The sequence below is a fragment of the Rhinoraja longicauda genome, chromosome 26 (assembly GCF_053455715.1).
Source record: "Rhinoraja longicauda isolate Sanriku21f chromosome 26, sRhiLon1.1, whole genome shotgun sequence".
In the NCBI taxonomy this organism is placed as follows: domain Eukaryota; kingdom Metazoa; phylum Chordata; class Chondrichthyes; order Rajiformes; family Arhynchobatidae; genus Rhinoraja; species Rhinoraja longicauda.
Window position 1 is genome coordinate 6,411,833 of NC_135978.1, and position 15,497 is coordinate 6,427,329.

General features: G+C 45.1%; 1 protein-coding gene across 1 annotated transcript in view; it reads left to right on the top strand.

The window, feature by feature from the left end:
* LOC144606538 (double C2-like domain-containing protein beta) overlaps positions 1 to 15,497 on the top strand; it is a 231,945-nt gene that overhangs the window by 128,741 nt on the left and 87,707 nt on the right. The window contains exon 4 of the mRNA XM_078422791.1: positions 7,590 to 7,699. Within this exon, the coding sequence (XP_078278917.1) occupies positions 7,590 to 7,699 (110 nt within the window). The remainder of the gene's footprint in view (positions 1 to 7,589; positions 7,700 to 15,497) is intronic.

Consider the following 15,497-nt stretch of genomic DNA (forward strand, 5'->3'; position numbering starts at 1 on the left):
TGTAAGGTAATATAAAAAGGATCAATAGTCAATAGTCAATAGTCAATAGTCGTTTATTTGTCACATACACATAAATGTGCAGTGAAATGAAACATTACCCGCAGTTGAAACACTAAGACCAATAAGAATAATCAATAAAAATGCAATAACACATACAATCATACACTAACACCAAACAAAAGAAACATCCATCACAGTGAGTCTCCTCCAGTCCCTCTTCACTGTGATGGAAGGCCAGAATGTCTTTTCTCTTCCCTGCCGTCTTCTCCCGTGGTCAGGCTGTTGAACTTGCCACGTCGGGGCGGTCGGGGCTCCCGACATTGAAGCCCCCGCTGGGCGGTGAAAGGTCCACGGCCTATTCCAGGCCGCGCCGGACGGTGTGGATAACAGAGACAGTTTCCGTCCAGCCTTTCTCAGGCATCTGAACCATCCGACTATAACGAGAGATCAGCCCTGAACTACTGTCTACTGTACCTCATCGGGGACCCTCGAACTATCTTGGATCGGGCTTTAGACATAAAAAGCTGGAGTAACTAAGCGGGACTGGCAGCCTCTCTGGAGAGAAAGAATGGGTGACATTTCGGGTCGAGACCCTTCTTCAGACTTTACCTTGCACTAAATGTTATTCCCTGTATCATGTATCTGTGCACTGCGAATGGCTCAGTTGTAATCATGCATTGTCTTTCCACTGGGTGGATAGCACGCAAGAAAAGCTCGTACCTCAGTACACGTGACAATAAACTGAACTGTATCTCTCTGGGGAGCCAGCATGGACACTCTGGGCTGAATGGCCTGTTTTCCACATTTTCTTGAGTAATAAAATGGAGCTTAAATTCCGTGTGTAACCTGAAATTGGTAGTTAGAAAAAAACGAAATGATCAGGAATGATATAAATGGCACGAATTTGAAAATATATTCGGCTTGTTAGCAAGCAAACTGCTTAGGTTGTTTTGTGAATGGGAACAGTAAATTGTAATGACTTTTACATGATTTGTAATGAATTTTAAAACCCATTCCTTCTCTCCAGAAGGGCCTGTCCCGCTGAGTTACTCCAACATTTTGTGTCCATCTTTGGTTTAAACCAGCATTTGCAGTTCCTTCATGTACAGTGAATTGTAATGAATAGGTTGCCCTGAAAGCTTGTTCCACTCAATTAACTGCAAGTGGTATTTGAGATTGTTGCAAAAAGCAAAGAAATTTTTTAAATTCCTGTGTCATGCCCATATAAACAACTGAAATTTCCAATATGAAGTATAAATACAGAGCTATTTATCATTCCCTGCCACCACTACGCAGGTACATTCAAGCCAACTTGAAGTGTTCCCCATTTGAATTTGTCGATTTCAGGAAAGCAAATATCTTGCTGTCAAAACCGAGTGACTGGAATTCAAAATAGACAAGTGGATATCCCAATGTCTAAGATAGTTGAAAATGCTTAGCCCTGTGATTCTCTCTGCAAGGAATCAGTGGAATGACAGTAGTGGTTCTTCCCAGCAAGGAAAGAGAAGTCAATACAGTTTTCAAGCATAGTTGTGTTGAAAGGCAGATCAGATAAAAGGACGAAATGTGTAGGAAGGAAATACAGATGCTGGTTTACATCGAAGATCGAAACATAGAAACATAGAAAATAGATGCAGGAGTAAGGAGTAAGGGAATTTTAATATTGATTCAAATAAGAAAAAAAAGCCATGTAATTTATTTTCAAACTCTTCACCATAAAACAATTTCTCTTCATTTGCCAGGATTTGTTGACAGCTCTGGGCCTCATTACCAGTGGCTTTTGTCAACTGGTGACTTTCGATATAGAAGGAAAGGAACCTATACAGCAGGCCAGGCAGCATCAGGGAGAGTATAAAACTGGAGAGATCACCTTGCATTGATCTAGAGTTGAGTTTAGCTTGAGTTTACTTTAGTTTAGTTTAGAGTTACAGCACGGAAACAGACCCTTTGGCCCACCGAGACCGCACCGACCAGCGATCCCACGCACATGAACACTACCCTGCACACTCTAGGGACAATTTTTACATTTATACCAAGCCACTTATCCTCCAGACCTGTACGTCTTTGGAGTGTGGGAGGAAACCGAAGTTCTCAGGGAAAACCTGCGCAGGCCCTTCGAGCCACCACCGCCATTCAATATGATCATGGCTGATCATCCACAATCAGTACCCCATCCTCCTTCACCTGCTGGTTCCACTCCATCAGCCTTCGGAACCGGAACCGCCTGCAGAGCACAGCCAAAGTCTGCTCCAAAATTATTGGACTCACTGTCAGAGCCCTCTCTCTCTCCACCCTATGCGACCAGCAGATGCTAAGGTCAGCTGGCAGGATTTTACAGCACCCCTCACAGGTCCTGTTCTCTGCGTTTGAGTGGCTTCCCCCCAGGACGCCGGCTTCACTGCCCAGCCTGCAGGACACAGAGGAGAAGGGCAACCTTTGTCCCCAATCTTGTTCAGCTCCTCAACTCCCAACCACCCCTGTCTCACTGTTCACCCTGCTAATCCCCCCCCCAATAGTTTTTGTACTACTCTACGTGCCTTTGTAAATTGCCCCACGGGGACAAATAAAGTGTTTTTGAACTTGAAAGTTCCTGCTTTCTCTCCATATCCCTTGATTCCGTTAGACAATAGACAATAGGTGCAGGAGGAGGCCACTCGGCCCTTCGAGCCAGCACCGCCATTCAATGTGATCATGGCTGATCATTCTCAATCAGTACCCCGTTCCTGTCTTCTCCCCATACCCCTTGACTCTGCTATCCTTAAGAGCTCTATCTAGCTCTCTCTCTTGAATGCATTCAGAAAAATGGCCTCCACTGCCTTCTGAGGCAGAGAATTCCACAGATTCACAACTCTCTGACTGAAAAAGTTTTTCCTCATCTCAGTTCTAAATGGCCTACCCCTTATTCTTAAACTGTGGCCCAAAGAGCTAAATCTAACTCTCTCTTGAAAACATCGAGTGAATTGGCCTCCACTGCCTTCTGCAGCAGAGAATACCACAGATTCACAACTCTCTGGGTGAAAAGGTTTTTCCTCGTCTCAGTCCTAAATGGCCCACCCCTCATTCTTAAACCCGTAGCCAGGATAGACATAAATGCTCTACCGCTGCGCCAATGTGCCACCCTAAATATCTGGCATTTGTGTCTTTAATTTGAACATTCAGCAGGTCGGGCAGCATCTCTGGAGAGAAGGAATGGGTGACATTTCGGGTCGAGACCCTTCTTCAGACTGAGAGTCAGGGGAGAGGGAGACACAGAGATAGGGAAGGGTAAGGTGTGAAAACGAGACATCAAAGGGGACGTAGTTCAAGGAAAATGTAGAATAGATCATTGTTAGCATGGGGAAGGTGACGACGAAGCATACAAAGATAAAATTTAATCAGGCTGTCTTAATTTTGGACAGTCAGACTGGTCGGAGTACTAGGAAAGGGGGAGGGATGGAGAGAGATAAGGAATGGTGACGTTCAGTCTGAAGAAGGGTCTCGTTCCTTCTCTCCAGAGACGCTGCCTGTCCCGCTGAGTTACTCCAGCAATTTGTGTCTATTTTCAGATAAAAAGGACTATTCCTGCTCTTGTGTCAGGCTATTTTTGCATGACCAAGATGCTTCTCTGCTTTAAGTCTGTGGTGTCAAATTTTGCATTCAACAGGTCAAGCAAGAGAATTTTATTATTGATTCAAATAAGAAAAAAAAGCCATGTAATTTATTTTCAAACTCTTCACCATAAAACAATTTCCCTTCATTTGCCAGGATTTGTTGACAGCTCTGGGCCTCATTACCAGTGGCTTTTGTCAACTGAAGTGACTTTCGATTATATAAGGAAAGGAACCTATACAGCAGGCCAGGCAGCATCAGAGAGAGTATAAAACTGGAGAGATCACCTTGCATTGATCTAGAGTTGAGTTTAGCTTGAGTTTACTTTAGTTTAGTTTAGAGTTACAGCACGGAAACAGACCCTTCGGCCCACCGAGACCGCACCGACCAGCGATCCCACGCACGAACACTATCCTGCACCCACTAGGGACAGTTGTTACATTTATACCAAACCACTTATCCTCCAGACCTGTACGTCTTTGGAGTGTGGGAGGAAACCGAAGTTCTCAGGGAAAACCTGCGCAGGTCACGGGGAGAAAGTACAAACTCCGTACAGACAGGCACCATCCGTGGCCGGCTTTGAACCCGGGTCTGGCGCTGTAAATGCTGTTAGGCAGCAACTCTACCGAGTCTGCACCGACCAATGATATCCCCATCCCAAGAGCATTATCCCACACGAGGGACATTTTATAATTTTTACTGAGGCCAATCAACCTACAAACCCATGTGTCTTTGGAGTGTGGGAGGAAACCGGAGAGGGAACAGGGATAGGTGCAAACTCAATGCAGGCCGCACCCGTAGTCAGGATCGAACCAGGATCTCTGAGTCTGTAGAGCAGCAACTCTACTGCTGCGCCACCATGCCACTCTGGAGAACAAGGTAGAGTTGCTGCCTTACAGCGCCAGAGACCCGGCTTTGATCCTGACTACAGTTGCTGTCCGGGTTTGTACTTTCTCCCCGTGACCTGGGGTGGGTTTTCTCCGGGTGCTCCAGCTTCCTCCCACACTCCATAGACGTACAGGTTCGTAGGTTAATTGGCTTCAGTAAAAATGGCAAATTGTCCCTAGTGTGTAGGCATAGTGTATGGGGGGTCACTGGTCGGTTCGGAGGGCCGAAGGGCCTGTTTCCGCACTGCATCTTTAAACAAAACTAAGCTAAACTTGTTGGCTTGGTCTTTCTAGTCAGATATATTCCATTTGTTCCACTATTCTTCCCCCTTCCTTCTCTGCTGCCAAAAACAAAGTTATTTTCTCTCTTTCTCAGTTCTGACAAAGGATCGGACCTAAAACGTTACCTGCTTCTCTTCATATAAATGCAACTTGACCCGCAGAGTGGCTCCATCATTTTCTGATTTGAAGGAAACTGAATCTATCAGTCACTTTTTCTATGAATCTTGCTTTAGGCATTCTGGAATTTTGTAGGTTGTTGTCGAAGGCATTTAATTGTGCGGACTGCAAAGTGCCCATGGTATTAAATAGTTCGAAGCAAAACCATGAAGAATGTGTTAAACGCATTACTAATCATTCAAATTTATTTGCAAAGCTTTGGTCCTGTGGTAATGTTGATTTGGACAAAGAGACCGACTACTGAGGGAATGACAAGTCCGACATAGAGTTATGGTAATTTAATAACAGATCATTTGATTGTTGATAAAAACAGATAATACAGGGCAGAACGAAAATATCATATGATTCCTAATGGTATTAATTTTTGGAGGAAAACCAGTTTCTGAACCTTATCCAACATATTGTCTATTTCTTCCATAGCACTGGAAAAGACACATTGCTCTGAGTATGTGGCACTTTATATCATTTATGTCAGGTACCAAATCTACAGTGATCTCTTTATTGCAGTTATCATTAAGGTGAAGGAATTCAGTGCAGGCTGCTCAAAGTAAATCAGCATAACACGATGCTACGAATCATATTCTTTCGTCAGAGGGTGGTGAACCTGTGGAATTCACTGCCACAGACGGCTGTGGGGGCCAAGTCAATGGATATTTTTAAGGAAGTGATCGATAGATTAGTGCGGGTGTCAGGGGTTATGGGGAGAAGGCAGGAGAATGGGGTTAGGAGGGACAGATAGATCAGCCGTGAATGAAAGGCAGAGTAGACATGATGGGCCGATTGGCCTAATTCTGCTCCTATCACATAAACTTCTAATGAATTATTACAGAGAGGTGGGGAAATTTTCCATCAATCATTTGTCTAATGGTTATAAAAAGGAGTGTTTTATAGAATACTGTCTCCAGGTGAGCAGATGGGTTTTAACTGATTGCAAAATTACAACTTATGTAAATGTTGATGGAAAGTGAAAATTAAACATCTGCAGAAACTGCAAATCAGAAATAAAAACTGCCAAGGCCAGTAGTACTGAGCAGTTTAGGCATTATCTGTGGGAAGAGAATAATACAGCGGTAGAGCTGCTGCCTTACAGCGCCAGGTTCGATCCTGAGTACGGGTGCATCTCAGGAGAGAAGGAATGGGTGACGTTTCGGGTCGAGACCCTTCTTCAGACGTCTCGACCCGAAACGTCACCCATTCCTTCTCTCCTGAGATGCTGCCTGACCTGCTGAGTTACTCCAGCATTTTGTGAAATAAATACCTTCGATTTGTACCAGCATCTGCAGTTATCTTCTTACATTATCTGAGTAAGGGTGCTGTCTGTACGGAGTTTGTACTCTCTCCCCGTGACCTGCGTGGGTTTACTTCCGTCTCTGGGTAGTTGGGACGTTGCCACTTGAACCAGACGCTCTTATACCTGTACGTGTGAAAGCAAAGGTGAAGAGGGTATTGGAGGGGCAATTGAGTTAAATTAGCAACTGGAGGAGGTGGTGTGCATAAGGGCTTCACATTTTGACGTGGGGAAGTGACACGGGCAGAGAAGAATGAAAACGTGAACGGGAATCGTTTCTCCAATGGATTGGAAAAGGATCTGGAATGTGAGTGATGACGTTTTTTCATGACATGTGCATTGAGGGAGACCCAGAATGATGAGCCTAAGGGATGGCTGTGAGAAGTTGAGATTGTGGACAGGTACACATGCCCAGGGAAGGCCAGTGGACAGAAAGGTCAAGGGTGCGAACTGTAACATGTCGGTCAGAGTGTGTACCGGACCAGCGACCCAACCTGTATATCAAAGAAGTGCATTTTAATCCTGGAAGATAAACGCAAAATGCTGGAGTAACTCAGGGGGTCAGGGAGCATCTCTGGAGAGAAGGAATGGGTGACATAGAAACGTAGAAAATTATTTACCTACAAAATCCAATTTCATGTTTGAACCAAGTTGCATACAATCGGGATTTTGAATTCCTGCTGCATTTGAATCGAGTTGGCACACCTTGAGGTGGGAAACTCCATTGGAGAAAACTGAAGGACTACTCATCTGCAATTAAAAAAATTAGATTCAAGGACCACATGTGGATTAAATCAATATTATTTTATTGATCTTAATGTAAATAGTGCAAAAACTAAATGTTACACTGTGACATAAATTATTGGCATTTACAGTGTGTGTGTGCAGGTAGCCAATAGATAAACTACCACCACAGAGCAAATTTGGATAGATACATAGTGTCCCACCATCATTTCTATACTTTAGTGTATTCTCGTGTTTAAAGATATGGAGAATTGTTATAGAAACATAGAAACATAGAAAATAGGTGCAGGAGTAGGCCATTCGGCCCTTCGAGCCACCACCGCCATTCAATATGATCATGGCTGATCATCCAAAATCAGTCTCCCCATTTCTGCTTTCTCCCCACATCCCTTGATTCCAAGTTAGCCCTAAGAGCTATATCAAACTCAACGTTTCGAGTCAGGACCCTTCTTCAGACTAAAAATTGAGAACCATGTTATTATCAGTTCAAAACAAAGGAATGGTTAAAACCAATATTGGTTAAGTTAAATGTGTAATGATGTTGTAAGTATTTGTGTGGGCATCAAGCTTTGAGATGCACTGAAACCTCTCTTACATTACGCCATATGCACTCTTGGTTTTAGGCGAACAAGCTGAGGACAAAGACTTTGCGCAATACTCTGAATCCAGTCTGGAACGAGACTCTCACTTACTATGGAATCACTGATGAGGACATGGTACGAAAGACATTAAGGTAACGTCAAACGTTAACATCTTGAAATCCTTGAGGCCCTTTACTTGTTGCTGAAGACCTGCTGAAATTTAAGGAAATCTATGTCTAAGCAGATGGAGAAGGAAGGGTTAACCTGGCAGCTCTGAAACATTTTACAAATAGGCAGGTCATGGCTGATCTTCATAAGATGCTAAGGTCATAAGTGATAGGAGCAGAATTGGGCCATTCGGCCCATCAAGTCTAGTCCACCATTCAATCATGGCTGATCTATCTCTCCCTTCTAACCCCATTCTCCTGCCTTCTCCCCATAACATCTGACACCCGTACTAATCAAGAATCTATCTATCTCTGCCTTAAATATATCCACTGACTTGGCCTCCACAGCCTTCTGTGGCAAAGAATTCCACAGATTCACCACCCTCTGGCTAAAGAAATTCCTCCTCATCTCCTTCCTAAAAGAACGTCCTTTAATTCTGAGGTGATGACCTCCAGTCCTAGACTCTCCCACTAGTGGAAACATCCTCTCCACATCCACTCTATCCAAACCTATCACTATACTGTATGTTTCAATTAGGTCCCCCCCTCAATCTTCTAAACTCCAGTGAGTACAGGCCCAGTGCTGACAAACGCTCATCATAGGTTAACTGACTCATTCCTGGAATCATTCTTGTAAACCTCCTCTGGACCCTCCCCAGAGCCAGCACATCCTTCCTCACATACGGTGCCCAAAATTGCTCACAATATTCCAAATGCGGCCTGACCAGTGCCTTGTCGAGCCTCAGCATCAGCATACAGGAGATCTTATCGAAACGTATAAGATTATTAAGGGGTTGGACACATTAGAGGCAGGAAACATGTTCCCAATGTTGGGCGAGTCCAGAACCAGGGGCCACAGTTTAAGAATAAGGGTAGGCCATTTAGAACTGAGATGAGGAAATACTTTTTCAGTCAGAGAGTTGTGAATCTGTGGAATTCTCTGCCTCAGAAGGCAGTGGAGGCCAATTCTCTGAATGCATTCAAGAGAGAGCTAGATAGAGCTCTTAAGGATAGCGGAGTCAGGGGGTATGGGGAGAAGGCAGGAACGGGGTACTGATTGAGAATGATCAACCATGATCACATTGAATGGCGGTGCTGGCTCGAATGGCCTCCTCCTGCACCTATTGTCTATTGTCTATTCCTGTTTTTGGATTCTAGCCCTCGCGAAAACATTGGAAAAAATAAGAGGGAGAACATGAAAGAAAAGTAGTTGTTTGGATTGGTTCTCTTGTCCCTCCTGGCTCCAAAGTGTAGGTGTACCAGAACTTAACATGCCTGTGGTTGGTGTACGTGCCAGTATTTAACCCTGAACTAAACGGGTCCAAGGTTTAGCCTGCTCATCGTTCGTTGTTCAGTTTGTCAATAGGAACTTTTAACAGGCATTCAGATCCTCATTTATGCTTTAAAATGGTCAAAGACATTTTTATGTGTTCCCTTAGAAAAAGACACTTGTGATGTAGGTATTGCAATCAGTGTGCTTGCAGATTATCCATGCACTGGCACCAAACTCTATCCAGATCTCCTTTCTCATTGATCAGTGTTAATCAATAATGCATGATCCATTAACTACATCTTGTTTACATACTGTATGTAACTAAGATGGGAGAAAGAGAAATCCTTTGTCTCTCGTAATCAGGTAAAACATGTGTTCTTACAGCTTACGTTTCAATTGCCCGTGACAGCGTATCTTTCTGACGTTTACATAGTTTAGAGATACAGCACGGGAACAGTACTTTCAGCCGATCAAATCCACACTGACTTGCTGACCACCCGTTTACACTAGTTATCCCACTTTCTCATCCACTCCCTTTACATCAGGGACTAATTACAGAGGTCCAAGTAACCTGCACACCCCACCCACACCTTTGGGATGTGAGAGGAAACTGGAGCATCAGGAGGAAACCCATGCAGTCAGTCACAGGGAGAACTTGCAAACTCCACACAGACAGCACCTGAGATCAGGGTCGAGCCCAGGTCTCTCTTGCTGTGAGGCAGTAGCTGCACCACTCTGCTGCCCACAAGATAGTGATGATAAGCTTGCACTTATAATGAAGATAGACACTAAAAGCTGGATTACACAGCTGGTCAGGCAGCATCTACAGAGAGAAGGAGAGGAGGGGAACTTCTACAAAGCAGGCATACCTTGGGGGAGATTTTGCAGTGAAGCGGACAAAATGTGTAGGAAGGAACTGTAGATACTGGGGTTTACACCGAAGATAGACACAAAAGGCTGGAGTAACTCAGCAGGTCAGGTCGGATCTCTGGGGAACAGGGGAGGTGGAGGACTTCTTCAAAGTAGGCATAACTATCATGGTTCGTCTGAAGAAGGGTCTTGACCCGAAAGTATTTATTCACAAAATGCTGGAGTAACTCAGCAGGTCAGGCAGCATCTCGGGAGAGAAGGAATGGGCGACGTTTCGGGTCGAGACCCTTCTTCAGACTGATGTCAGGGGGGCGGGACAAAGGAAGGATATAGGTGGAGACAGGAAGATAGAGGGAGATCTGGGAAGGGGGAGGGGAAGAGAGGGACAGAGGATGGCAGGAGAAATCACAGAGGGGGTGAACCGAAACGTCACCCATTCCTTCTACCCAGAGATGTTGCCTGTCCCGCTGAGTTACTCTAGCATTTTGTGTCTATCTTCGGTTTATTGTCACGTGCACCAAGGCACAGTGAAAAGCTCTTGTTGTGTGCTGTCCAGTCTATCTGAAAGACAATACACGATCACGATCGAGACATTAACAGGGTATAGATACTTGATAAGGGAGTAATGTTTAGTGCAGATGCCGGCCCTCTGAAGAATCATTGAGGAGGTGAAGAATAACAACCTGCCGGCCGTCCTAACCTTCATTGACTTCAAAAAGGTGTTTGACTTGATTCATCGATGTAAAATGATGAGGATTTTGAAGGCTTATGCTATTCCTTCTCGGCTCCTGAGAGCCATTGAAGATATGCACGTGGGCACCACGGCCAAGGTTGGCAAGAGCAAAGTGTTCGAAATCCTCGCGGGGGTCTTACAGGGGGCACGCTGGCACCCTTTCTCTTTGTCATTGTCCTTGATTATGCAATGAGGCAGACGTTGAAGGAACACGAGGACTTCGGCTTCACAATCACCACAAGGCTGAGAAGAATCGGGTCAGTCAACTTGTCAGTTGTCAACTTGTCAGACCTCGACTTCGCTGATGACATCATCCTGCTGTCAGACCAAATTGGGGAGGCACAGGAGCTGCTCGGCAGGGTGGAGACGGAGTGCGGGAAAGTGGGCCTCCACCTCAATGCCAAGAAGACGGAGTACATGGCGTTCAACGCTGGTGACCATCAGCCTCTTAAGACCAGAGGCGGTGCATCGCTCAAGAAAGTGGAGGACTTCAAGTACCTGGGAGCGAGGATGCAGAGCTCGGAGAATGACATCAAGGTCCGGAAAGCGCTCGCTTGGAAAGCCCTCAATAACACGGGGAAAATCTGGACGTCTCAGATGTCTAAGGGTCTCAAACTGAGATTCTTCCATGCAACTGTAAAGACAATATTATTGCACAGGTGTGAGGCATGGACTCTCACTCGAGCATTGTCCAAGTCACCCGAATGCTCAGAAAAGTTCAAAATACCCCTTGGAGGGACCGCACCACCAACGCCCAGCTCTACGGGGAGATTCCACCTCTGACCGAGAAGATCAGGTGGAGAAGGACGAGGCTCGCTGGTCATTGCCACTGCCGTCCAGAAACACCAGCAAACAAGGTCGTGCTGTGGGAACCCACCCATGGAAGACGGAACCCGGGACGACCAAACAAGACCATGCTGAAGACGTTGATGGAAGACGCGTGTGTGGAGACAACAGAGGAGCTGGCTGGCTGTGCGGAGGACAGAGAGGTGTGGGGCGTCCATCACCGTGCCCGTCGGAAACCGTGGCGGCACGGTGGCGCAGCGGTAGAGTTGCTGCCTTACAGCGAATGGAGCGCCGGAGACTCAGGTTCGATCCCGACTACGGGCGCCGTCTCTACGGAGTTTGTACGTTCTCCCCGTGACCTGCGTGGGTTTTCTCCGAGATCTTCGGTTTCCTCCCACGCTCCAAAGACGTACAGGTAGGTTAATTGGCTGGGCAAAATGTTAATTTAAAAAATTGTCCCTAGTGTGTGTAGGATAGTGTTGATGTGCGGGGATCGCTGGGCGGCACGGACCCGGTGGGCCGAAGGGACTGTTTCCGCGCTGTATCTCTAAATCTAAAAAAAATCTGAAAACCAGCGCCACTGCGTCGCGAATGTTTTCAATGATTTTAAATAAATAGATTTTATATAAAAAGCAAGGTTTCGCCAGCAAAGTCCGCCAACAAGGATCAGGAGTGACACAGGGAGATGGTCTTTCAAGCCAAAGAAGTTGCAGACGAGACGTAATTGTAGGCGAGGGAGAATTACATCAGCGCTCATGAAATGTAATATATCCAGTCATTGTTTAAGTTGGAAATTTATCAATAGTTGTAACTTAATTCGTACAGCAAGAAAATGGAAGATATGTTGGTATGTTTGCCCGGTGTCTGAATACAGTACCTAGACTTTGTTTATGGCTACACCTCAGATTGAGAGGTAACAGATTCAGATCAGTTTATTATTACATATACTGACACCTCTGAAAGTACTTTCATTACATCCCATGTAACATGTAACCTCTTTGCAAAACTGCATAGCTTCACGAAAGTAGAGGGCCGTAACAATTGAAAAGTTTTTTTTCCCCCTTCTTGCAGTTTCATGTAATGAGTGAGTTTTCTTTTCCCGAAAATAAGACCCTTTCTCTGGCCAATGAAGAAGAAAATGATTGGCATTGTAGACACAAACTATTAATTTTCTGTAATATGAACAACTGTAAAGTTTTCCGCTAATTAATTGGCTGTGTTTTCAACATTATTCAATTGTTTCTTTACTTGATTCCTAGATAATGAAATGTACAAAACATGTTTTATAGATTATCGTAAAGGCTGTGAAGGTTTAAAAAATGTCAGGTGATACCTGTTATCTTGAATACACTAATTATAAGGAGAAAAGAGTTGTCATCTACCTCGAGAATGCAATGCAAAAGTTGCCTGAAACACACATAGTTAAAGGAAAATTGTAAATTGTATTCAGACCGAAGAAGGGTCTCGACCCGAAACGTCACCCATTCCTTTTCTCCAGAGATGCTGCCTGTCCCGCTGAGTTGCTCCAGCATTCTGTCTAACCCCTAAATGCAACAATCCCTTAGATTCTTTAATACCACTGTGTACAATGTGTGTCCTGACGGCACACTAATGACCCCCGATGTAGGTCTCCAGCACCCAAAGCATTGACTATTCCTTTCCCTCCACCTATTGAGTTCCCCCAACAGCTTGTTTTTGGCTCCATTTTCCACAGTCTCCTCTCTTAAACGACCCCATCGTGTCCCAAAACAGATTTTAGGATCACTCACACAATAGGGAAATTTGGTTCTATTTCTTTCAAATTACATGAAATCTTTCCTCTAGTTTAGTTTAGAGATACAGCATGGGAACAGGCCCTTCGGCCCACTAAGTCCGTGCCGAACAGCGATCCCCATACACTAGCTCTACCTTACACACTAGGGACAAGTTACAATTTTATCTAAGCCCACCGGAAATAGTGAGGCCCACCGGAAATTGGAGGAACAGCACCTCATATTTCGCCTGGGCAGCTTGCAGCCCAGCGGTATGAACATCGACTTCTCCAACTTTAGATAGTTCCTCTGTCCCTCTCTTCCCCTCCTCCTTCCCAGATCTCCCTCTATCTTCCTGTCTCCACCTATATCCTTCCTTTGTCCCGCCCCCCCTGACATCAGTCTGAAGAAGGGTCTGGATCCGAAACGTCACCCATTCCTTCTCTCCCGAGATGCTGCCTGACCTGCTGAGTTACTCCAGCATTTTGTGAATAAATACCTTCGATTTGTACCAGTATCTGCAGTTACTTTCTTATTTTATCTGAGCCAATCAGCCTGTAAACCAGTCGGTCCTGAGGGGGCCTGGGAGGAAACCGGAGCGCCTGGGGAAAACCCACGTGGTCGCAGGGAGATCGTACAAACTCCGTACACACAGCCCCTGTAGTCAGGATCGAACGCGGGCCTCTGGCGCTGAAAAGCAGCAGCTCTACCGCTGCACTGTGACACTGTGCTGCCCCCGTGCCACCCAAATGATGATCTGTTGGCATTCAGACAATCCTGAATGTAATCTGTGTTGATGGAGGGGCTGTGGATGTCAAAGACTGAGGAGCTTGACTTGTGACATATTGTCCATAGGTTTGTAAAGAGGCAGTGACTGCAAACGATGATATACAAGTATCTCTCGTGCATGGTCATGTATGAAAAGATTCACTTTACAGAACAGCCTTTAATGCGAATGGTTGGTTGCACTATTGAACCTGATTACACGGGGATAATCAGCTAAAAGTGCCACGGTTGTAAGATCTGCAATTAATGTAAGTCAATCCATGTTGGTTTTCTGACATTCAATCCAGAGCTAAATATAAGGTGTTACTTTGAGCTTCTTTGAATAATCTAGTCCAATTAACATACTGCATTGTCAAAGACATTTAAAAAATCTGCTGCAACGTGAAGATAAAAATGCGTAAGCAGAATATTATCTGTTTATTGATTACTCTTGCGATGGCTGATTATTGAAATAATATTCACGGCACGATGTTTGGGCCCGATAGTGCTGAGAGTGAGCTGTGCACTCCACCACAATGGCTTAGTGTCACACACGTGCTGGTCTCCACAAGGCACACAAGGACCCTGGAGCTCAGTATGAAGAGACAGAACAAGTGGCACAGTGGCACAGAAAAGGAGGTTCTGCCTTACAGCGCCAGAGACCCGCGTCCGATCCTGACCACGGGTGCTTGTCTGTACGGAGTTTGTACGCTCTCCCCGTGACCCGCGTGGGTTTTCTCTGGGGGCTCCGGTTTCGCTCCACCACACCAAAGATGTACAGGTTTGTGGGTTAATTGGCTCGGTAAAATTGTAAATGGCCCCTAGTGTGTGTGGGATAGGGTTAGTGTGCGGGGATCGCTGGTCGGCATGGACATGGTGGGCTGTTTCCGTGGTGTATGTCTAAAACTGAAAAACTAAAAACACAAAAACCCTCCGGAAAAATCTCGCCTCCAGCTTCGCTTTCTGTCAAAGCGATAAACGTTTCCCGATAATCTTTTTGACTTAGTTTAGTTTAGTTTAGAGATACAACGCGGAAACAGGCCCTTCGGCCCACCGGGTCCGCACCGACCAGCGATCACCGCATATCAACATCACCCTACGCACACTAGGGGCAATTTACGCCAACACCAAGCCAATTGACCTACACAGCTGTACGTCTTCGGAGTGTGGGAGGAAACCAAAGATCTTGGAGAAAAACCCACTTGGTCACGGGGAGAACGTACAAACTCCATACAGACAGTGCCCGCAGTCGGGATCGAACCTGAGTCTCCGGCGCTCCACGCGCTGTAAGGCAGCAACTCCACCACTGTGGCACCCTACAAAGAAAATATGTAAAACAATTAAAAATTATTAATTTTTTAACCAAAAAAAACACTTACTTAAAAAGACTATTGCAAATATTGTAAAAAATTACAATATAAATCATTCCTTTATTTCTTACCATTATTATTGAATAGTTTTGAATTTATAGATTTGGTGTTTATTATACATTATCGATGTGCCTTGTGTTTACAGGCCTTTTAAGCTGCTGCACATTAGAATTTCATTGTTCTGTTGTCGATACATGTGACATTTAAACACTCGACCATTTCACGCAGTTACAAA